Source organism: Scardinius erythrophthalmus (assembly GCF_964197995.2).
Source record: "Scardinius erythrophthalmus genome assembly, chromosome: 2".
Classification (NCBI taxonomy): domain Eukaryota; kingdom Metazoa; phylum Chordata; class Actinopteri; order Cypriniformes; family Leuciscidae; genus Scardinius; species Scardinius erythrophthalmus.
In genome coordinates, this window is record NC_138222.1 from 47,053,683 (window position 1) to 47,078,889 (window position 25,207).

A 25,207-nucleotide genomic window follows, 5' to 3' on the forward strand; every position below is an offset into this window, starting at 1 on the left:
CTATCTATCTATCTATCTATCTATCTATCTATCTATCTATCTATCTATCTATCTATCTATCTAATTCCAATTCTGCTGTAAAGCAGCTATAAAAACACACTAGTGTCTCAGCTATGTTGTCAGTCAACATTGCTTGGAAAGAACCAGAAATAGGGTATTTGGTCAAACAGCCTACGTCTGTTTCTATTGTTGCCTGATGAACAAACAACTTTTTTTAGTGTGTTCAGTCTTGTTGGCCATTTCTGTCAAAGCTGCCTAACAGCGCTGCCCCACACCATCACTTCAGTTTATCTCTTAAAAAAACAGTGCAAAAAAGCGCAGGCCTAGAGATTTTATTTTCCTAAATAATGCCAGATCACCCACAAGTGTTTTACTCCTTTCACAAATTTTATTTTCTATTACCAGTCATTAATATTTGACACATAATTAATGAACTCATTCTTTTGCATATTAAGCTCTCTGTATTCATTAATGGCACTAAACTGGTAGTGCCTATCATAAAAATGCAAATTAAGAGTCTTGCTCAGAGAGGTCTATAGCTGAATGCTGTGCAATCTTTCTGCAGTGTCATAGTCATACCAAATTCCACCAGTTCTTACAGATAACAGTTAACTGTACTTCATTAGAGCCTGTACACACAGCATTTTGAGGGAATTAATGGCTCTGGGATGGAACACACAGTTACACACAAGGGTTTTTTTGCATTATTTTGCATTACTCAAGTTGTGACTTTTGGCGCGTAGATTGTCAAGTTTGATTTTAGACTTCTGTGGTGTAGCAATAGCTCTGATCCATAACTGCATGATGCATGAACTTGCAGTAGCGGAGGTTAATTTGTTAAACCACCAGCTGCTGGAGCATCCACTTTTTATATGCAGAAGCAAAACTGCTGATCTAAAAATGAAACAGGCACAACCATAAAAGACCATTAAGAGGAACTGTACCAAAGAAAATGCCTATTTACCTTTTTGTAAGGAATTCAAAACAACAGAAACTGTATATGTATCCGACCAGAAATCAAATATTTGAAACAAGTGTTTTATATAGAGAACATTATACATTTATATGAAGTTTCTCATATTACCTCTAGATAAGAAAATAGTGATTTCATTTCCCACACTGAAGAAAATGATACAGACATCAGTTCGGCTGTGTTGTGGAAAACACCACCATGTGAGGAATCATAAAATCACGACAGGAGAGTGAAATACTTCTGTGGAAACTCCTCTTTCCTCTAAGCTTAAGCCAAAGATGTAAATGAACCTCTTTACCATAATAATCCAAAGATAAAAAAATAATAATAACTTCAGCCCCAATAAAGCCTTTTTTTTTTTTTTTTTACGATTGTTCAAAACAGAAATGGAAGTGAGAAGTAGTGAAAGTTTAAGAGCATATTTCCTTGCTTGAATCAATGTCCCAAATATTTTAACTTTATTCATGCCTTGCTGTTCTTGTGTACCCATAGATCAGTCTAGAACAGTAGTTATCAGGCATCTGGACACCAAATGAGGTGTGGTGCTAATATTTTTTCTGAGTCACACCACCAGTGGAAATGGAAGTAGGACTGTAAGAAGAACAGAAAAAAAGGAGACGTGTTTGATTTTATACAGTTTATTTTCCAATCTAAAAATATGAAGACAAAATATAATAAATCACAATTAATCACAAATCAGAATGTCTTAAAGTTCATGGCATTAACTACATGGTCATGAACTACTGGAAACCCAAGACTCTGGCACAAAGGACTGTGGGTTTTATGCACTTACTGTGACAGGTGTTGCTGTTGTATTAGATAATAGGTGGTGTGATCATATATTGTTGTCCCTCTGCTACTCTGAGGCTGCTGTTTCAGTGTAGCTGGTGTGCACTTACAAAAAGACATTCCTAGAAATGCTGAAAAGTGTCCTTGAAAACGTCAAGATCCTCATTTTATTAGCTGGAACAGATTACTACAAAGACACTAGTGTCTAGTGTAAAATGTATTATGCTATGGCAATATGACACGATTTAGAGAAGCTCTAGACTGTGCAATTGATGTCAGAATGAAATGCTGTGAGAAACATTATACTCCAAACCTCACAATTTAAAAACACAAAACAAATAACCCTCTTAAGCCAGACTGGAGTACCAGAAGTCCAGTTATGTCAAAAACATAACAAATTTTTCACCATTGTAATACATAGTATTACTCCGAAACTAACCATACCGTCTTGCATAATACAAATTACAATAGAGTTTCCTAGTGTAAAATATTTCATTTGCAATTTTAACGTGACACTCATTTCTTTACATCATTGCAGTTTTGTTTTATTTATTCTTTCGATAATTATTTACAAAGAAATTCGGAAGAATTCATCAGCAGAAAAGAAGCATAAATATGTGTACTTCTCTTTTGTATGTTACAGTTAAGAAACCATATTTTACAAAATACTTTATGTACAGGACAAGCCCCTTTTGAAATACCCTCAAATAGTTCGTCACAGAAATGATTTCATATACTTTTCAAATAGCGAGAATGAAAAGCTGCGCATATTTGCTTGATCTGGCATGAGACTGCCAACAATACTGTTATCACGCTGCATTTAAAGGGATCGTTCAACCAAAAATTACAATTCTGTCATCATTTTATTCAAACCCCATGTAAAGTATTCAATACAATAATTGAATTGTCGGTGTTGTTTTAGACCCCATTCACTTTCATTGCAGGGTCTTAAAATATATATATATATATATATGTTTTGTTTAACAGAAGATTTGGAACGCCTTGAGGGTGAGTAAACAATGACAGAATTGTCATTTTTGGGTGAACTATCCCTTTAACTGAATGAGAACTTTTTTGACACTGCTGGGGAAAGCCCATGTTTTCATAAAGCAGTGTTTCACTCCATATTGAAATACAGTGCAAAGAGCACTGGAAGAGCAACCTTTGAGAAAAGGATGGGGCATCTTATAAGCACGTTTTATTGGCCGCCAAAAGCCATTTCAGGGGGCTCAGCAGTGCATCATTTCAGCAGTGCGATACATTCTCACTTAAGCTAGCCACGGAAAAATGCATTATGACTTAAGGCCTGTTCACACCAAAGACCATAACTTGGAAGTTTAAATAATTGTTCTAATTATTTGAGAATAGAGAAGTCCACACCACAACTATAAAGATAACGACACAGAAGAGCAATATCGTTGGAATCACTCTTGGAGCGTTGTTTTCTTGCGTGCACATTTATAAAAACAGAATGTTATCTTCCATTGGAGTGGACAATATATTTGTCGTTACAGTTATCGTTCTTGGTGTGAACGCGCCTTTCCAGAATGATGGACCCACGACCTCGTTCTGGTGCTGTGTGTAGTGATTTTCAAACCTAGGAAGCTTTCAATCAGTCCCTATGAGTTTTGCTCAAGGTATTCATCAATCATGGTGAGATTGTTCAGCCAGTCTTCGTTGTTTCCCACCAGAGTGTCAATGAAGTCCACCTCCGCACCGCCACCTCCCCCGGGTCCTTGCAGCCCTCCAGTTATTGCCCCATTGCTCTGATGCTGTGACGTGTAGTCATAGGAGGGCAGCTTATGTCCGGGGTTGTAGCCCTGTGGTGAACAGTGTTTCCCTGCGGAAGCAGTCTGGTAGCTAGGAGGAGCCATGCCATGAGCTGGGTGCATCATGGATGGCCCTCCTGGTTTCATAACAGCTAGAGCGGAAAGTGGACCTCGCATTCTGAGGCTCTGTTGGGGCATGGAGGAGAGAGGCTGGGCGGTGGGAATCTTCTGGTCCGGTCTGCCAACCAAACCAGGGGGTATTTGATTAGGAGGTGGACGGGAACCAGGGAAGTTGGCTGGCATACCTGTCATTCGCTGTGGAAACTGAGGACCCCCGCATCCAGGTGGGGCTCCTCCGGCGGGGAAGGGATGTTGGTGGTTCGCAGGGTCCATATGTGGTTGCACCCCTTGCTGGTGCTGCCAGAGCTGGGACTGTGACGTGGGCTGCTGCTGGGAAGGGAACATCATACGTGACGGAAGAGCTCCGGCTTGGTGCAGCGCCTGCCGCAGGTGGTGGGTCGGCACGGGAACACCGGTTAGGTTGGGACACGGCATTCCTGGTCGCGTCACACTGTGAGCCGGGTGTAGCGGTTGACGTGGAGGGCCGCCCATTCCCATCATGCTCTGGCCCGGCTGCATCGCCATTCCGAAGTCTTGCGATGGGTGGCAGAGTGTTTGTTTAGAACCTTTGCTGCACATGTATCCTCCAACCGACGGGCCCATCTGAGAGACCGAGCTGGAGGAAAGACCCATTCGGTTTGTGGGTAAAGGGCCGCTATGGGAGAGCATTGTGGAATTCGACTGTTGAGAAGCTCCCATAGGATAACCACCACACTCTGGAGGAAGAGGTCGACCTGGACCTGCAAGACAGAAAGCAAAAATAAAGTGACTTTGAGCACGCCTTTGGGTATTCTATACTGTTCAAAAGTTTGTGGTGGGTAAGAGTTTTTAAAGTCTCTTATGCTCTCCAAGGCTGCATTTATTTATTAAAAAAGCTAAATATTATTACAATTTAAAATAACTGTTTTTTATTTTTTTATATATTTTAAAATATAATTTATTCTTGTGATGGTAAAACGCCTCGGTTACGACTGTAACCTCGGTTCCCTGAAGAGGGAACGAGCGTTGCGTCGAGTTTGACGCTATGGGAACGCTTTGCGTGATGATGTCTTGAAGCACATGTAAAATCAGTCCAATGGCGTGGCGGAGCGTCAGATGCGGGTGACGTCACGTACCAGGAAACTATAAAGCCTGCTTGAAAACAGAGAGCGACAGCTTCGTAAAAAGTCTGAAGTAGCCGCTGACAGGCATGAAGGAGATATGGCAAGGTGACGCAACGCTCGTTCCCTCTTCAGGGAACCGAGGTTACAGTCGTAACCGAGGCGTTCCCTTTCAAGGGAACTCGCGTTGCGTCGAGTTTGACGCTATGGGAACGTCTATACCAACGCCACCATAGCTACGAATGTCTGTCCTGTGTGAAATCAAGTGAGCAGCACTAGGAAGACAGAACATGAGACCCTGGAGTAGAGTCCAAATCCAGAGAGTAGAACCTGACGAATGTGTGCGGTGAGGACCAGCCTGCCGCATCACAAACGTCCTGTAAGGAAACTCCTGATATAAGGGCCTTGGAGGCCGCCATACTCCTAGTAGAGTGCGACCGGACAGCCATAGGAGAAGGCTGTCCGGCTGCTTCATAAGCAAGCGAAATGGCCTAACCACCCACTTGCTCATCCTTTGCTTAGACACTGGATATCCCTTGTTAGGGGACCCGAAACACCCAAATAATTGGTAGTTTTAAGCCACAGGGCAGCTCTGTGGACATAGCGTCTAACGCCCGAACTGGGCAAAGCAAATAGTTCTTTCCTGGTCCGTGAAAAGGAAGAGGACAGAAGGCCTGCAGAAAATAGTTAGAAGGAACAGAGCTTTCAGTGTCAAGAACTTCTCTGGAGCCTCCTCAATAGGCTCAAAAGGGGCCAGGGAAAGGCCTTGCAGCGCAAAGGACAAACCCCATGGAGGGACCCTAGAGCAAACTGCAGGCCTCAGCCTCAAGTGCCACGAAGGAAACGAGATACCAAGGGGTCTTTCCCCACAGAGATTCCACCCAAAAGCATGTGGTAAGCACCTATGGCCGCCACATAAACCTTTAAAGTGGACGGGGTTAGACCTGCAGTGAACCGTTCTTGCAGGAACTCCAGCACTGTACCAAGTGGGCAGTTAACTGGGTCCAACCGACAGTCACTACACCAAGAAGTGAATAGTCTCCACTTCAGGGCATAAAGTTTCCTCGTGGAGGGAGCTCTGGACTGTAGAATGGTCTCAACAACCTCAGTTGAGAGACCTGACACTATGCGCTGGGCCCCCTCAGAGGCCAAGCCCACAGGTTCCACAGTTCTGGTCGGGGGTGAAATATCGAGCCCTCCGCTTGGGACAGAAGATCCCTCCTGACGGGTAGCTCCAGGGGAGGCCCGTCGAGGAGAGACACGAGGTCGGGAAACCATACTCTGCCCGGCCAGTGCGGGGCTATCAGAAGCAGGCAAACCCGGTCCCTGCGAACTCTTTCCAGAACTCCCGGGAGCAGAGCAACTGGGGGAAAAGCGTACAGACGTAGCCTCGGCCACGTCTGCACCATAGCATCCAGTCCCAGAGGAGCTGGATGCGTGAGGGAGAACCAAAGTGGACAGTGAGACGTCTCTCGAGACGCAAACAGATCCACTTGTGCTTGCCAAACTCCCTCCATATCAGCTCCACCACCTCGGGGTGGAGCCTCCATTCCCCGGGCCTCAGCCCCTGTCTCGACAGAGTGTCTGCTCCTATATTCTGGACCCCGGGGATGTACGCTGCCCTGAGAGACAGCAGCTTTCCCTGGGACCACAAGAGGATATGGCGTGCCAAGTTGCATAACGGGCGCGAGCGCAAACCCCCCTGGTGGTTGATATAGGCGACTACCGACGTGTTGTCCGTATGTACTACACATGGTGTCCCCTGAGACCTGTGATAAAGCTCCTCAGAGCCCGGAAGACAGCTAACATCTCTAGGCTATAGAATGCCAGGAACGATGATGGTCTTCCCACAGACCTTGAGATGAGCGACCCTCAGGATCGCTCCCCAACCCGTGAGGGAAGCATCCGTCGTTAGCAGTTTGCGACGACAAGGAGCTCCCAGCACTGGGCCCTGGGACAGGAACCAAGGTTTCTTCCACATAACCATGGCACGTAGGCATCACCGCGTGACCTTGATTGTGCGAAATGGGTTGCCCCTCGGGGAAAAACCCTCTGGTCCTGAGCCACCACTGCAGGGGCCTCATGTACAGCAGTCCAAAAGGTATCCCGTTGGAAGCTGCTGCCATGAGACCCAACAGTCTCTGGAACTGTTTGACAGTGAGTAGCTGGCCTAGCTTTACACTTCTCACAGCTGCCAGGATCGAAGCGTGGCGATGACAGGCGCGCCTGCATCGACACTGAATCCCAAACCACGCCTAAAAAAGTGGTCCTCAAAAATAGAGAAGCACACTCTTCTTGCCGTTCAGCCGTAACCCCAACTCTTTCATATGGGCGAGAACAACGTCTCGATGTTGAACCGCCATCTAATGCGACTGAGCTAAAATCAACCAATCGTCGATGTAGTTCGTGATGCGAATACCCCGGAGGCGCAGAGGCGCCAGAGCTGCATCCACGCATTTGGTGAAAGTGCGGGGTGATAAAGCCAGGCCGCAGATTTCGGCGTTGTGATTGTGCACGTGAGGGCAGGAAGCGTTCGTCAAGTTTATTATTTATTTATTTATTTATTTGAACGAACGTCCTGTTTATAAGATTGCCACACAATACATAGTCTATCGACTGCTCTTGTCACTACATCCAGCAATTCTTCAACATTAACAACATCCAGTTCCTCAGAACTGGACAATTGCAGTGTTTGTGTAACCATCAGGGGGGAAGAAACCGCCGCGCGTGCTTCCGCACCCTGATGAGAAACACCGGGTCTATCAGGCAAGGGCTGAGATAAGGCAGAGCCCGTCTCAGACCCCGCTGATAGATCCATTTGCGAACCCCAGGACTGAGATCGCCGCTGTGCCTCGGCAGCAGCGGGACCCGAGCCCTGGGGAGCGCGAGCTTCCCGGAAGAAACTCAGCCGGGATCGGAGCGAGCGCATGGACAGCGCCTCACAATGCACACAAGCCAGCACCCTCGAGTGCTGACTGGGCATGCTCCTCTCCCAAACAAACAATACACAGAACGTGAGTGTCCCTACCCATAATAAAAACGCGGGCAGGGATGCACACACATTCTGAACTGATCGCTGGATTGCATAATGTGACAGACAACAATAAATAGACAGAGACAGATTTCACATAAAGCGCTACTGAAGACACAGAAGCTGTCGCTCTCTGTTTTCAAGCAGGCTTTATAGTTTCCTGGTACGTGACGTCACCCGCATCTGACGCTCCGCCACGCCATTGGACTGATTTTACATGTGCTTCAAGACATCATCACGCACGTTCCCATAGCGTCAAACTCGACGCAACGCGAGTTCCCTTGAAAGGGAACTGAATTTTTTTAGCAGCCATTACTCACTTACAGTGTCACATGATCCTTCTATCATTCTAATATGCTGATTTGCTGCTCAAAAAAAACCATGATACGTTATTTTCAGGATTTTTAATAAATTGAAAGTTCATAGAAATATTTTGTAACAATGTAAAAAACATTACTGTCACTTTTAATCATTTTAATGCATCGTTTCTCAATAAAAATATAATTTTCTTTCAAAAAAAAAATCTTGCTAACCCCAAACCTTTGAATGATACTGGATATAGCAAAAATTTGTCACTGAGTAAACAATGGGCCTTTGTATCAATCCCGTATGTGTGCACATAAAAATGCACCACAATTTCCACTAATAAGTGGGAACACAGCTAGTAATTTACATAAAACATGCCCAAACTTAATCCACATAAGCTTCTGTATTTAAAAAAAAGATATATAGAGTCAATTAGTTAATTTCTAATAATATATATTAAATAAACTGTCTTATAAATAAATTAGTTGTTTCTAGACTGTAAACAATTATTTTCATTTTTTGTAATCACAAATTTTTTATCTTTTGTCAAATCAACTTAGATAATTAATGTGGTTCAGATAACATAATATTTTGAGTTTCTATCGAGTAAACCAATCTCCTTCATTGCATTAACTCAATTGTTTAATTTCAATGAACTCAAAATGTTAAGGCAACCAGGAACTTACTTTTTTTAGTTAAACCAACAATAATTTTTACCCCTGGGAGTATGTGATTTTTGAATGAGTGGTTTCCATATTCTATCATAAATTTAGACTCAAATTTTTGTGCAAACTTACTGATAAATTATGATTTCTCTATGAAAATATATGTATACATTCAAAACTGAATGAGACCCGATGTTTACCGATATTAATGGAAAATTACTTCTTGTAGGTGGTGTGGTGATGTTACTGTACCTTGAAATGGTGCCACCTGATGGCAGTCTGTGATATGCCCTCCATTCATTTGCTCCATTTGCCTTTGCTTTTCCTTGAATGAACAGGTGACAACAATGATTTATGAACATTTTTAAAGCAAATAAATTCTACCTCTAAAGTAGTGCAAATGAAAAGGTATTCAGAAACCAAAAATGCACTCTAAGAGAATGATACATTTAACAAGGAGTTTGAACACTGACTTGTTGAAGCTGTTTGTTTATTAGCTGATTCTTAAGCATCATGTTGTAGCTGCTGCTCTGGGGCTGCCGTGGCACTGCTGACGGGGCGTCCTGAAGATGAGGCACCATTCCTGCACCTTGATCCTAAGACAGACAGATAAAGAAAGATCACTATTAAACCTGCATTCAATTTCAAACCTTTCAAATGAAAACGTGTCAAAACAATGGCCATCATATCCACACAGACATGATCTCACCTTCACTTGACCCACACAAACAACTGTAACTAACTACACATAATCTCACCGTGATCAAAGACATGAAGCCATTCAGCGTAACTCAACACCACTAAAAAGGTCATCTCAACCAAGCCCACATGTTCTAACAGGGCTTCTTTCCTTAGCAAAGTTGTAAACATCTGTAAATAACCACAGAGAATTCAGACCAGACCCTGCCTTCCCAGAGCCATGGACGTTTGTTTTTGTTGGCTTTGTCTAAATGCACCCCTCCGCCCGAACAGTTCAGCTAGGCATTCCCATATTCCTATTCCCACAGAAGAAATGCTCCCCACCCTCTTCCCTCCCTACTCCCATCCGAATCCTGAAAACACCTCGCACTCATGCGTAACCGGAGTAGAACATTAATCATAGACTATTATGAAGACGTTGAGAGATAACTACAAACTGTCCATGGCAGAACAAAATGATCTGCTTCACGTCATAAAGACACAAACATAAACACAAAATGAAATTACTGGGTTTATTATGTTGTGTGAATTAAATTAAATCTTAAACTACATATGCTTAGCATCACACATAGCTAATATCAAGCTGGAGAACAAGCAGAGGTAATCTGAGGCACTAACAGACACGCCTAGCATGAATCTGGTGTAATCATCTTTGCTTGTAGCAGGCAGAGTGATGAAACGGCTTCCCAAGGGGAATATCGTGGTGCTTTGCAGTGGAAATGAATGGCTTGTCTGCAGCACTAGTGCTGGTAATGGATATTGATCCAGCACTTGGGTATGTGCAGCAGGAATGAAAAGCTGGTTTAGATGCTTTTGTAGGTTGGGCTGTGCCTCTGAATTGTCCATGCATGATTCTGTTTACCATTAAGAGCTAAAACGTCTAATGATTATTAAGAACACTCGCATCTGTTACTTCTTAAAGTGACAGTTCACCCAAAAATTAACATTCTTATCATTTACTCAGCTTTGTTCACCATTCACTCAAGTTCATATATGGGTTTGGAACAATAAAAGGTGAGTAAATGATGCCAGAATGTTCTTTCTGGACGAGCTGTCCCTTAAAATCTTATGAGTAATGGTTAAACATTATTTAAACAATTTCTGTTTCATCAGCCGCTCAAATACCTGCAAAAAACAAGGCAAGAAAACAGTAAATTGATTACTATGATAATCAGCGACTCTTTCACAAATGGATGTTTCACTAAGCGAACGCTAGATGGCGCATGCGCACTCTCACAGTCCTAAACAAAAACAGCTCGGTGCGTTTAACCGCTTGATCCTCCTCAAGAGTTTACGCTGAGCTTCTCTGTCGCCTGTCTTTATCGATCCCTTTATTGAAAAAACAAACCAGTCTGCTCTCTATGTATTGATAAATATAAATTATTAGTGTGCTCATTAGAAGTAGTGACGACACGTTTTAGTCTGTCAGGACGCAGCTTGCGCTCTATCCGGCAGAGCTCGCCAAGTTAAACAGCGTTTCCGATGGTGCCCTCGATAAGTCTTTCTTTCTTTCTTTTTTTCTTCTGTCCTGAGCTACACCCCAACACCTCACAAGCTTTCCAGAGCATCCAGCCACACACACGTTTCAAAGCAGTCCGTCAAGCCGCTTCCCCTTTCCGTTCCGCGCGCTCACTCAGCTTTTCATGCAACTCGCATTTAAGCGTGCATTTAATAGATTAGATATCACAGCAGCAGAGGTTATCAAAGCAATCCGCTGCCTTTGTTGTCGAACAGAATGCAACCGTTCCTGTGCGTACAAGACGGTAACAAAGAAAGAGAGATATGTTTAACCCTGTCAAATCCATCGGGGTGGAAAGAAAGATGTAAATTTGGATTCTCTCTCTCTCTCTCTCTCTCTCTCTCTCTCTCTCTCTCTCTCTCTCTCTCTCTCTCTCTCTCTCGGTTTTAGCAGTATTGTAGCCAATTTGCATTGCAAAATAAGTACAATAGCAATAGAGTGAAGTAAAAGTATTGATAAATAAAATTAAGCAAAAGTATCAAATAAAACAGAAGAATATAATTAGAAATGCTAAATATAATTTAGACAGTGCAAATGTAGGCAAAAAGATGAAGGCATTAATTACAAGGTATTTTAAAGGATACCAATGAAAAACAGCACTAAATATGCCCTAAACCACATAAAAGAGACATAATTACCCATATCAAACTAACAAGAGAAATAAAAACCAATTATGCATTTGCGTGCGGCAGAGCATGAAAGGGTGTTCTATCACTTAACCTAGAGCATGCATGTTTGACCTTGTTTTTGTCTTCTAAACAAGGGTTATTATAGTTTAAACTGAACTATTTTTAAATATAATAAATATAATATATAGGTGTTCCAATTTCATACCTGCTCCAAAACCTCACATAAAGTGAACTATGGTTGGTTGTTTTGCCATTTTACATTTAATCATTTAGCAGACTTTTATCTAAAGTGACTTGCAAATTAGGAGAGCCAATCAATCAAACCAACAATAGGGCAACAATATAAGTGCTGTCACTAGTCACAGTTTGTCTAGCACAGTTTTTTTTTTTTAAATAGGCTAGATATATAGAATAGTAAGTGTTAGTGGGTCAAGTGTTGACGATAAAGATGTGTCTTCAGCCGTTTCTTGAAAAGAGCTAAAGACTCAACAGCTCGGGTTGAGATAAGCAGGCCATTCTGGAATAGTACAAGGTAAAGGCTTGTGAAAGTGATTTTGTGGGATGGCACCACAAGTCGCCGTTCACTTGCAGAACACAAGCTTCTGGAGGTCTTCACATAAGTCTGAAGGTACAGGGGTGCAGAGCCAGTGGTTGTTCTGCAGGCAAATATCAGTGCCTTGAATTTGATGCGAGTGGCAATTGGCAACCAGTGCAATTTTATGAGGAGAGGTGTGACATGCGCTCTCTTTGGCTCATTAAAGACCACTATTGCTGCTGTATTCTGGATCAGTTGAAGAGGTTTGACAGTTGATGCTGGAAGGCTTGCCAAGAGAGCATTACAATAGTCCAAGTCTGGATGTAACAACAGCTTGGGCAAGGAGTTGCGTAGCATGCTCCAATAGGAAGGGCCTGATCTTCCTAATGTTGTATAAACGGGCAAATCTGCAGGACCGGGCAGTTCTGTGAAGTTTAACTGATCATCAATCACAACTCCAAGGTTCCTGGCTGTCCTGGACGGAGTTATGGTTTACAAACCTAACTCAATGGAGAAGTTGTGATGTAGTGTTGGGTTGAAACAATTTACCATTATACTCATTATACTGTTCCACCAATCTTGGACTTTTGGTTACATCCTAAGATTGAGATCCCATATTAAAGACCAAGTAAGGTTTTATTTGCCAAAAAACAAGTGAAAAGTCAAATATATCTATATTTAGGTCCATTTTCCAGGCTTTAGCTAATTGTCATGGGAAAATGACTGAGAGGCAGCAGTGCAGGACTACAGGAAGGAGAGAGAGAGAGAGAGAGAGAGAGAGAGAGAGAGAGAGAGAGAGAGAGAGAGAGAGAGAGAGAGAGAGAGAGAGAGAGAGAGAGAGAGAGAGAGAGAGAGAGAGAGAGAGGGAGAGAGAGAGAGAGAGGTTGTTGCTGAATGTCAGTGAAGTCGCTTTGTCATGCAACTCCAAGTGACCTTGCTAAGAGTAGAGAGGGGGAAGGACAGAGAAAAAGGGAAAGCTTATGACTGCAAGAGTTAGGAAAGAATGAGACAAGGATGAATGGAGTGGGCAGAAAGCAAGGAAGGAGACGACATAAGAGGAGAGAAAGGGACTGACTCAGGCACACAACTTTTGCAAAGCAGGTAGAATTAGAAAGTGAAGTGGATAATGGAAGAGGGAGCGAGACAGAGAGAGAGAGTGCATGCGAGGAAAGCGTGCGAAAGAAAGTGGGACAGAGTTGTGTAGAGCGCTCCGCTGTGCCGTTCTGGCAGAAGTCCAGTCGTCCAGAGAGCAGGCAGACACTAAGTACTGCTTTTATCTCCACGGTAACCAAGTTTGTTTACGTCTATTGCCTTGATGGTGGGGTTAAAGCGCTATGAAATGATGACCGACACAATGTACCATTATTTTTTTATTTTTTTTTACAAATTCATGCTGAATATAAGCGTCTGCATTGAATTGATAAGCTCTGATAATATTTAATATGCAAGTTATGCGTGCCCTGATTTATGCGTGTGCACACACAGCAAGATGTACATGTACATGTGTGTGTGATAGTGGGAGCGGCTCACATCATTGGGCATGAGAGGAGGATGTTAATGAATGTGACGCCTGACCTACTTCCACAACAACACATATCAGCTCTCTCTTTCTGTCTCTCCCTCTCTATTTGTGTGGCTCGGAGACAAGAGCCAGCCTTCATGCCAGCCTGGTTAACCACATTGTGCCATGCCTACCATATATACCCCATCACAAAAAATCCTTGGGGCACTGAGGATATCCACATGTTTTGTTCAGACATGTAAATAAAAAAAAAAAAAAAAAAAAAAAAAAATCCTGTTACTGAGGGGGGAAAGCGAATAAAGATTGTAGGTGTGTGGGTGGATGGATGTGAAGGAGAGAACAAGCTCCAGTCTTGCTGCTTTGAAGCCTGCTAACTATCCTGGGACCCTTTGAAACACCGCCTCAAATTCCCGAACTGTTCCTGGCACGCACTTCTGCACACACACACACACACACACACACACACACACACACACACACACACACACACACACACACACACACACACACACACACACACACACACACACACACACACACACACACACACACACACACACCCATCCCCCTACCAGTGCCAGACACTGGAAAGAGTAAGATGTGCACACACACACACACTTGTGTGATAAAGCATGCACACATACTGCATTCGCACAAAACATATTTACACAATAAAAATGTTCTCACACGTACAGTGCACACATTCACACACACCTGGGCTTGGAGGGAAAGAGCCTCTGCCAGGCTAGTGTTAACTTGGCAGAATGCTTAATTTATTCAGCATTCATTCCTGCCGCAGCTGGGCTCTGTGTCCTCAACCTTGCAGAACGCAGAACCACAGATCCGCATGGGGCTACGTCAAAACCTTCCCATCCGATATCGTCTGCACAGCTCTCCACACCTTTGGCCCTGGCGGACCGTTCTAATTATTACTTAGTAAATTCTTGAATTGCTTTACTTTACCTTGGCTGTCTTCAAAGATCCATCTCAGCAGTTCTATAACAATGCGGCTCTCTTTCTCTGTGCTGGGTGAAGAGGCTTATTTATTTGCGTTTGTCCAAGCTAGGCCCCTCCGAAATACCCTGGAACCATATTCTCCACCATCTGTGTACACCCCCACCCAACCCCACTTCTGTCCACCCTCCTCCCTCCATTCCACCTCAGGGCAAGGTCACTCGGGACGGGCTCTGCTTAGCCGATACACTACAACACAAAGACAACGCGGTCGGCCTTCAACTGCATCTGACTGTTTTATTAAGCCATTTTACTGTTATTGTGTCTTACACTGTTAGCATGAACACCTTCCACACTGTTTAAATCTCTTACTGAACGCTGAATAATAATGTTAACTGAACAGACTAATTATTGACATCAATCATAATCAAATCATTTTTAGATTGTTATATTGTTTGGCCAACTTATGTATTTGCCCAATGGATAATGCATATTTTCAAATGTCTTATCTATATTAATTAATTTATTTAAGATTTAAATACTACACTAAGTTTGTTCATTTAATGACAAATATTTAAATATAATTTAAATTAATATATAAAACAAATGATAGAGGTTAGTACAATTTAATTCAACATTACAAAAATACGGACAAGTAAAATAAATTGCTTATTTAACTACTTATATATATATTTGCATATTATACTATAGGCTAACTAATCATATATTTTGTGTGAAATTCTATTTAAATATTTTTTAATTTAAGTAATAAATTATTAAATTTAGATACGTTATTGCATTTAAAAAATATTTAAATAGAAGTATAAGTAAATTAATTATTATTAATATATTTTTTAGTACAATGTAATGAACAGTATAGCCTATATATATAAATAGCAAAACAAAGAAATAAAAAAAGCATCTGCATTACACCAGAAAGCAGGCCACCCACCTCTCTAGTTATCGGTAAGTGAGTTGAAAATGTAACAATGGTTGACTACTTGTTCACATGATGCATTTACAAAGTGTCTTCCACTTTCTCTGCTCCATGAAAAACACAGGCTCGCGTAACTGTCTGCTCGCTGCCCTGATGTCTTACAGTCCCTGATGGAGGACAGACCTCTGGCATTTCTTCTGTTCACATGTTCTGCCTTTGCGTTTCTCATCTACTGGGCAAACACAGTGTCTGTTTGACTACACAGACAGTAGGGCTTTGTTTCCGACGTGAACTGTTTACAGGGGGAGAGAAAGTTTGATTCCCATGTAGTTCTCCTGAGATCCCGATACCTTGCAGGTGTATACGTATGAGTGCGGTGCAGAATACCAAGCACACACAGGTCTGCCGGCTCATATCTAATAATGAGGGAGAGATTATTGGAAACAAAGAAATGAAGAGCTGTGTGTGTTGCTACAATGTACCATTATCCCTCACCTATTTGGAAACATTTTCTTTAATTAAAACACACACACTATCATAGTTTAGACTTTTCATTGACTTCTATTATTTTAAACTGAGCTAATTATATTTTCAGTGCGCAACCACTAAAAATAACTCTCACAAAAACCTTTCTGATTTTTAGATTTTCTTTAATGATCAGTATCGCTTTACAATAAGGTGCCATTAGTCAACATTATCTGATGCATCAACAATGAGCAATACATTTGCTACAATAATTGTTATTCTTTATTATTAGTTTGTTGTTCATTGTTAGTTCATTTTATCTCAATTAAATACTAATAAATGTTGAAATTAACATTAACTAAGATTAATAAATGCTTTAGAAGGTTGTTTGTAACTAATGTTAACAAACGAAACCTTGTTTGTAAAATGTTACCCAAAATCAAAAAATGTATATTCTGTCATCATTTACACACCCTCACCCTCTTTCTTCTGTGGAACATAAAATAAGATATTCTGTGAAATATATTTTTTGTCCATACACTCGAAGGAAAAAAGCGTGTAAAAGTTTTACATTTTTTGGGTACAACAGCTTATCCCACTAAAGGTACACATTTTGCCCATCTTTACTGAGAATCTACAATGAAACTCAATGGTAACCAAAACTGCAACAGCATTGTTCAAAATATCTTCTTTTGTGCTTTGCAGGAACGACAGATTTTTAGGTGAGCTAACGCTTTATTTTGTATATTTCTTTAGCTGTTAACTCATATGAACTGCTGGCTAGACTGCAAAAAGCAAGTAAGAAATGAATTGGGAACAGTTGTTAATTCGCTCTGTAAAACAGATATGTGAGGATGCAATCTCCCTGAACCTTCCCCACATCAAAAAATACACAATATTAGGCAACAAAACTTTCCAGCAGGTTCAGTCCGTATCCTCTGGGATACACATGATAATGCTAAATATCCACATTTTTAGTTTAAAAAGCACTGAAGCACAAAAACATGTTTTAAACAAGCACTTCTTCAGCAGCACATCAAACAGCGTATGTGCATTTATTAGTGAACTTAGCTGAGTTTTTAATAATTCATCCCCAGTTTAGAGGCCGAAAGAGAGTTGTTTGCAATATCACAGTGGTCTGAGAGATCTCAGCGAACATGCTGCTTCTCCTCTGGCTTTCACTTTGCAAGAACAGTCAACAGCACACCAGAACTTCCTTCCTGTAGACCACAAGTGTGTGTGTGTGTGTGTGCAAAGAGGGATGAATATCAGGCAGTGCTATTTCTCTCTGAGCACCAGAATAACACCTTCCCTAGAGGTTATTCACGCAGACACACACACTTCCTTCATACCCCGGTCATTATGAGACTCTTTTATAATTTAACTCTCTCTCTCACTCCATCCCTATTCAATCTGCTCCATTCCGCTGTTATGCTAGCACACACACACACACACACAGTCTGAGAGGGATCGTGGGGGGATTACTGCTGTCAGGATAGATCAGCTGCTTAGACCACTCAACCTTGTCTAAATCAGAGTGGTAGAAGCTACATGAAACAGGCAATCCCTTACAAACACTTTATAAACACCTCAGACACTCTTTCTAAACCTGTAATCGTAGCTTATTAGCCTCTAAGACACTCCACAAAGCTACCATGACAGGTTGTCGCCCTAAAATAACACTCATTCTCTAGGGCTTTATCTTCCTATAAGCACACAAATGTTTTTTGTAATGTACTTAAGCTTTGGTTTCCATTTCAGAACAGAATGGTGAAACACGCATGCAAGAAATTCTGTAATAGAAAGTAACAATTTAAATCTTTGAGTTGATTTAGCATAAAGCTGAACCATAAACCCTGTATTTTGGCTAAAACCTCATGAAACATGGTACAAACCCTAACAGGGTGGTCAGGACGGTTTACTTTCTTTTCATGAATAAAGAAAAAATAACGAAATTCACTGCAAGGCTGCATTTATCTTATATAAAAAAAATTTGATTACTTAAAAAAACTTGAATATATTTTAAAGTGTTTTTTATTCCTGTAATGGTAAACAAGTTGAATTTTCAACATCATTACTCCAGTCTTCAGTGTCACATGATCCTTTAGATCCTTCTAATATTCTGATTTGGTGCTTAACTAACATTTCTTATTATTATCAGTGTTGAAAATGTTCTGCAATGTTCTGCAAATTTGTTTGTGGAAATCATGATACTTTTATTTTTATTCAGAATTCAGGATAAAAATAAACATTTTGTAACATTATAAATGTCTTTACTGTCACTTTTGAATAATCAAAATGAATCCTATACAAAATTTCTTTATAACAATCTTAAAAAAAAAAATCTTACTGACCAGAAACTTTTGCATGGTACTGTATGACAATAATAAACACATTATTACTTTGAAGAACCTTTCAAATATACAATTCCAGTTTATCATTACATGGAAACTGACACTAGCATGCTAAGATTGATCAATCAGAATAAAGTATTTTAAAGAGCTGTGTAATCATAATAATAATAATATGTGAGGTGTGTGTGTTTCATTAAGCTTGCAGCCAGTTCAAGGTATTCGGTCATCCTTATTGGAGAGAGACCTTGGGATCCACCGATTCTTGGCTTTCCTTATGCAAGCTTAGCAATTTAAATCCACTGATAGCATGTGCAAAAAAAGACACACACACACAACATGTCCTTGAGCACTTTCTTTCTGTATATAAAACGTGTTTTTATGTGGCTGCTCTTTCTACTCCTTTTTCCTCTTATGACAACCAGAGCTTCAGTTTGATGAGGAAGGGGAGGAGTCACCCGAAAAATGTGGAGATCCTTCAACACACAGAATGAGCTTTTGCTTTGAAAACGCGGGTAGTGTAATGGGGATAAAACGCAAATGCATTTTTTAACTTCTTTTAACTTGTGCGCCGCATTTTTAAAATGCAGTGTCGTGTTTGAGACGCTGCAAAATATGTGAGACTTGAAAGGTCAAACACGTCCATCTAGCGTGTGTGAAATCAATGGAAAAGTAGCACGGTGGAATGGTAAAATGCACTCTGTGTGAACCGACCCTAGATCCACTAAGCAATAATATAACATAACTATAATATCAATCAGATATCAATATCAATAGCGATACCTTAAATGATATATATTATATACATATTTTGATTTCTGAGGATAAAACGGGTAATTGGTCATTAACAATAAAACAAAAACTTTAACATTAAATATTAATCCTTTAACAAATTCTATAGTGTAGAGTTATATTGTAAATGCAGCAAAACCTAATACTCCTAAGAAAAAAATTAATATTTAGCTTGGTTTTTATTGATGTATGTGAAATAAAATGAAGCATTTCTTGGCAAGTTCATTTTTTCACTTTAAAGCTTATAATATACATTAACGTTCTTACTTTGTGTAAAACACATTTTAAATGCAGAATCAATCTCAGATGTAGATGTTTCAAGATCGATCTGCCCACCTCTCTTCAACTCATTCTCAATCTCTTATTCTGTCTTAGTTTCTTGAGCCTCTTCTCTTATTTTCACTCTCTTTTACCCTCCGTTGTTCCTTTAATAAAGCATCCTAATCCTGGATGAATGAATTAGGTTAATGCTGGGGAACAGGTCACATAAACAATATTCTCTCTCTCTCTCTCTCTCTCTCTCTCTCTCTCTCCATCTCACTCTCATGCTCAGTAAGCATGGACTGTTCTTTTAAGCACTGCACACCCGGTTTCATTTGGTAAATTGATTGGGAGATTTGTGTGCTGAGTGGAAGATAAAGCCCCATGGGATGAGTGGAGGAGCCGCCACTATTAAAACTGACAGATGTCAAACACGCAAACACCAATCACACGCTAAGGGGCCACAGTGGCATAGCATTACGTTTATTTATTGCTTTTTAAAGAAGGAAACTTGAACGACGCTTCTTTATTCAACCTCTTACTCCGTCATTAGCTACTTGTATTAAGAGCCAAAACACAGCCAAGTATCTCATGTGCAATTTAAAAGGCATTATACAGAGTACTTGACTCATGTACAACAATTTAATGATTCAAGGGAAACTCTCGATGAGCAATTCTTAAAGTTATGAGAACAATTCATGCTGGAAAAAATAAATGAGGCAGAATTCGATTTTTTTTAAACAAATCGGTGTCAACATGTTATTGGTGGATCTGTTTAATTATGCATGCCACATTCTCGCCCATATGTTCCTCTGCAAGAGTGCGACAGAGGAGGCAGGAATGAAGAACGTGTGTGATGATCCCCTGTTGGGAGGGAATAAAAAGGGATAGAATGGAGGAGATGGATTCACTTTCGGAACATTTGCTGGACTGCCAACTTTAATCTGGGTTTTAATCTTGTCTAAATTATTCTGTAAAGTATGTTATTGCAAAATGTTACACTGTAATATTTGACATGTAGATTCATCCACCATTTTCATAAACTACTAGTTTTAGAAAAAAATAGACATACTCTACCATTTAAAAGTTTGGAGTCAGTAATTCATTTATTAATTAGTAATTAATATAGCAAGGATGAATTAAATTGATCAAGATTACTTAATGTCGTAATGTTACAAAACTTTATTTCATAGAAATGCTGTTGTTGTTGTTTTTAACTTTTTATATATCAAAGAATACACAAAAACAACTGTTTTCAAAATTGATAATAATCAGAAATGTTTTTTGAGCAGCAAATCCGCATATTACAATGATATTTCTGAAGGATCATGTGACACTGAAGACTGGAGTGATGGCTTATTAAATTTAAATTTAAAAAGTTATTTTAAATTGTAATAATATTTCACAATATTGCTGTTATTACTGTATTTTGACCAAATAAATGCAGCCTAGAGACTTCTTTCAAAAACATAAAAAAATATGAAAGAGTCCAAACTTTTGAATGGTAGTGTATAAACTAACTAAAATATTTTTTTTTACCCACATACTGTATAATGAATATTTCTTTTACATAGGTCAAGCCAAGAGAGGTTGTTAAGTAACGTCAGTCTGACTACTGATATTCTCTCTCTCTCACTCACTCACTCACTCACTCACTCACTCACTCACTCACTCACTCACTCACTCACTCACTCACTCACTCACTCACTCACTCACTCACTCACTCACTCACTCACTCACTCACTCACTCACTCACTCACTCACTCACTCACTCACTCACTCACTCACACACACACACACACACACACACACACACACACACACACACACACACACACACACACACACACACACACACACACACACACACACACACACACACACACACACACACACACACACACACACACACACACACACACACACACACACACACACACACACACACACACACACACACACACACACACACACACACACACACACACACACACCAGTGGTAACACCAGTGTAATACCCATGTCATTATACAAATGTGTCCTCATAAATCATATAAACAAACACACGTAACACAGACAGGAACAAACACATATGTGGGCGTAATGTCTACAAGTGGTCGACTTGTTAGCTTAGTTGACCCTAGCCACACCCCTCAGTGTGTTCCTCAGCCAATGGGAGTAAAGGATTGGGTGTGTCTACAGTTTGTGGCATGAATAGAGAAGATTTCACAAAATAAACCAGTGTTATGACAGAACCTTAAGCATGGCACAATCTGAACGAATTCACTTTGTGCTCAAGAATATGCATGTTAGAATAAATTCTAGTTGTGAGGATGTTTGTATATAATGTGGGTGTTGATAGGTTGGATTGTTTGAAAAGATGCAATAAATCAGCTATGCAAATCTTTTAGACGGTGACAGTCTGCTTATGTTAATGACCAGTGGATTTACAATGACCTTTTCAGTTATCTGTGGTAAGAAGATATGAAAGAAAAAAAAATCATTTTAATTTAGATACATTTGTTAATGAATCATCATGATTAAATTGTGAACCACTTTGACTGATTCGTTCAAAAGAATTACTCAAAGCAATGGTTTGTAATGTTCAGACATCACTATTCAAACACGTTTTACTCTACAGAAGACTAATATCTAGCTGATTAAATATTTAGAGCAGAGCGCAACTACAAAATGCATCTTCACTACAGAAATTTCCATGACATTCCATTGCTTTTTACTCTTTTGCATGGTTGAAAAAACTGTTTTAAATTGCCAGCTACTTCCAAAATAGCCTGAAATTGCTTTTTCGATCTAAAAGAAGGATATACGTTGACATACACAATGCTCCACCATGATATGATGCTCTGATATTAGCCACTCAAACATTTGTTTCGTACTACCGCCAGTAAATGTTCTCAATTTTATAGATGCTTTGTGATTGTTGCATTCTACACGCTTATAATAATATATTTATAGCTGGGAGTGCATTACTGGGGCAGATGAGATGGATGGGGAAGGCTGAGAGAAGAGGACGAGAGAAAAAAAGAGAGAGCGAGAGAATCAATTATGTGGAAACAGTGACAGACTTCAACTTGACTGATATCTTTAACCTGCTCAAGACAACATGTCCTTATTAAAGCTACAGCACACATTTAAATGCACAAATCAGACTCAGATCTGGTAATTCTCTAACCGCACCGCAGCATTTTTCATTCCTGCTTAACATAAAAGTAGAACAAAGGCTCAAACGCTCAACGCTAGTTTTACGCCATCACTCTCTTTTTTTCCCTCTCCCTCCTCGTCATTTTCTCCCTCTTCTGTATTCTCCTGTATTCTCCTTCATCACTCTCTCCACAGGGTGTCTGGAAGAGGGCGAGGAAAAGACAACAACAAATGACTGCATGTCAGACAGAATGAATGGTAGAAGAGAAAGAGAGAGAGAGAGAGAGAGAGAGAAACACCCAAACAGGAGCAGGAAGGCGCTGAGAGGAGAAAAGACTGAATCAGCATCCACCACAGCAAGAGCTGCTGTCTAGATCACTGCTTCTCAACTGCTTTGGCTTCAGGCTCAGATTTTATATTCGAACACAGAAGTGGTGACCCAACACAGACCCAAAATTGCGCATAAGTAAACAAAAATGTCCTGAAATCCAACATTAAATGGTATTAATCTTAACTACAAATGGATAATTTGTCGTAATATATTCAGATTAGACTCACAATAGGCTTGTCTTTATAGTTTTGAGTGTTTGGTTTCTAAATGTCTCTTGAACTTCGATGGCACTGTAAACTTTTGTCTTTCATGCTCTCGGCAGACAATAATTCCCTAAACAAAGCACATCCTCACTGAAAGTGAACCCGTACCAGTATTTAACGTTGTCTGGGTCATATTTTCTTTTAGCTTGTGTGGTTTTGTTAATGATTTCTGAGGATGAGGATGAGGATGTCAGTCTATTTAAATATGGACTCATGATCCTTCAACATCCATCTATAATAAAAAATATTTGAACATGGAAATAAAAAAAAGAACAGACATAAACTAAATGTTTTGCTACTCAAAATGTGCTTTCAATGTCTCTAAAACGATGTTTCATTTCTGCAAACGTTGCCACCAGCTGGTAGTTTGCAATATCAAAGCTTAACTTTTAATGATCCAAGCAAATCCCAATGGGTCAAATCAAGTTCTGTCCTGTTCCAATTATAGATATATCACATTATCTCTAGTTAAATGCATTTTTGAATGCTGTTTTGTCTTTCAAGATACAAATACACATTTGTACCATCACAAACAGAGGCACTGACATGAAACAGAGCTAGCATGGTCACTATTAAAGTTTGACATTACGGAGATATGAACAAATACGTGAACAAACAAAAAGCACCATCTAGACTCTATACGTAAATGTACCATATCTGGCAAGCAGATACACTAGAGCTGTCAAACAGCCAGTCATCACTGTCAACATGGCTTCATCACTGTCAACACAAGGCCGCGTTAGACTCAATCTGACATTTATATAACCCGCTTTAACACAAACACAGTGTCTAACCAAATCCAAAAGTCATCACAAACGCGGCTGGTCATGTAGCCTAGTTTGTATAAACTGATGCTAAATATACAAAGAAAGCAGTGTAGCAACTTCAGCCCGGAATTATAGACTAAACAGGAATTTACAGTATAACGATACAGAGTAAAGCGGTCTTTCCCGTTTGAAGCACTCGACTGCTTTCCTGTGTTCAAAGACTGACTAAAACACAAGTCAATAGCATTTGAGCATCATTTCATTGGTTGGAACTACTGAATGAACACACCCTTCACTGAACGAGTCATTTTTTAAAATGTGAATTTACAGACTCGAATCGGGGCTGAATGAAGCATCTCATTCATGAACGAGGAGATGACTCCTAGTAGGTTTGCAACGCAAATGATACAAAGGATAATAATAATAATTGACTTGCATCAATGAGAAAATGTTTCACTGGCTAAAAGCACTCAAACAGACACTTGTCGTCGCCACCTACTGGCACAACGATGTAACTTGCAAGAAAGGGCACCTAAACTAATCTTTTTAGTGAATAGTAAAAAAGGTAATTTTCTGGTCATTTTCGGCTTGTCAATTATGATTTTTATCTCAATTTCAACAATTATGTCAGTTATGCATGTCATAATTATGCCTTTTTATCTCAGAATTATAACTTAGTATCTCATAATGTCATCTTTTTATGTCATAATTGATGATCATATGTGGTAGAAACAGGCTACCATACATTACATGCTCTCATTTAGGCTTTTAATCCTAGCACAGACTGACCACCAGATAGTATACATGTGTCTATTGTCTTTACATTTAAGACTTAAACGTACAATATATAATTTTTTTTTCGCCGCTAGGGGTCGCTAACCTCTTACAATAACAGGGGGGTAGTTTGATGACGCAACATTTGCTAAGAATTATGGAACTTGTCGTCAACGTCAAGCCGACCGATCTAATAATGTTTATGGATGAGTAAATACATCGATGTTTTTATCATGACTGTGATATGAAGCAGTTCGGGATTGCTAAGAGACAGCTATCAGCTCCACACGCGACGCGAGTCCCGCGGATATAAAAGGAATATGGACATTTCATTCTACCGAACTACACGCAGAATTACTACCCACAGGTCAGTTTATTAGACAAATTAAACTTGTGAGGTAACGCAGCGCTGTTTCACTTGGTCTAACATTACACTATCACACTAAACTGCATTTGAATGTGTTGAAATGTATGTTATTCTATGTGTTAGTTTG

The 25,207-nt window shown here is 40.2% G+C and overlaps 1 protein-coding gene across 1 annotated transcript in view; it reads right to left on the reverse strand.

Annotated features, from left to right (window-relative positions):
- Positions 1-1,607: 1,607 nt before the first annotated feature.
- The window catches only part of LOC308682446 (uncharacterized protein), a 72,706-nt gene continuing 49,106 nt past the window's right edge, over positions 1,608-25,207 (reverse strand). Inside the window, exons 3-5 of the mRNA XM_081352170.1 lie at positions 9,227-9,349; positions 9,006-9,078; positions 1,608-4,391 (exon numbers count right to left, since the gene is read on the reverse strand). Coding sequence (XP_081208296.1) covers positions 3,382-4,391; positions 9,006-9,078; positions 9,227-9,349 — 1,206 coding nt within the window. The 3' untranslated portion in view covers positions 1,608-3,381. The remainder of the gene's footprint in view (positions 4,392-9,005; positions 9,079-9,226; positions 9,350-25,207) is intronic.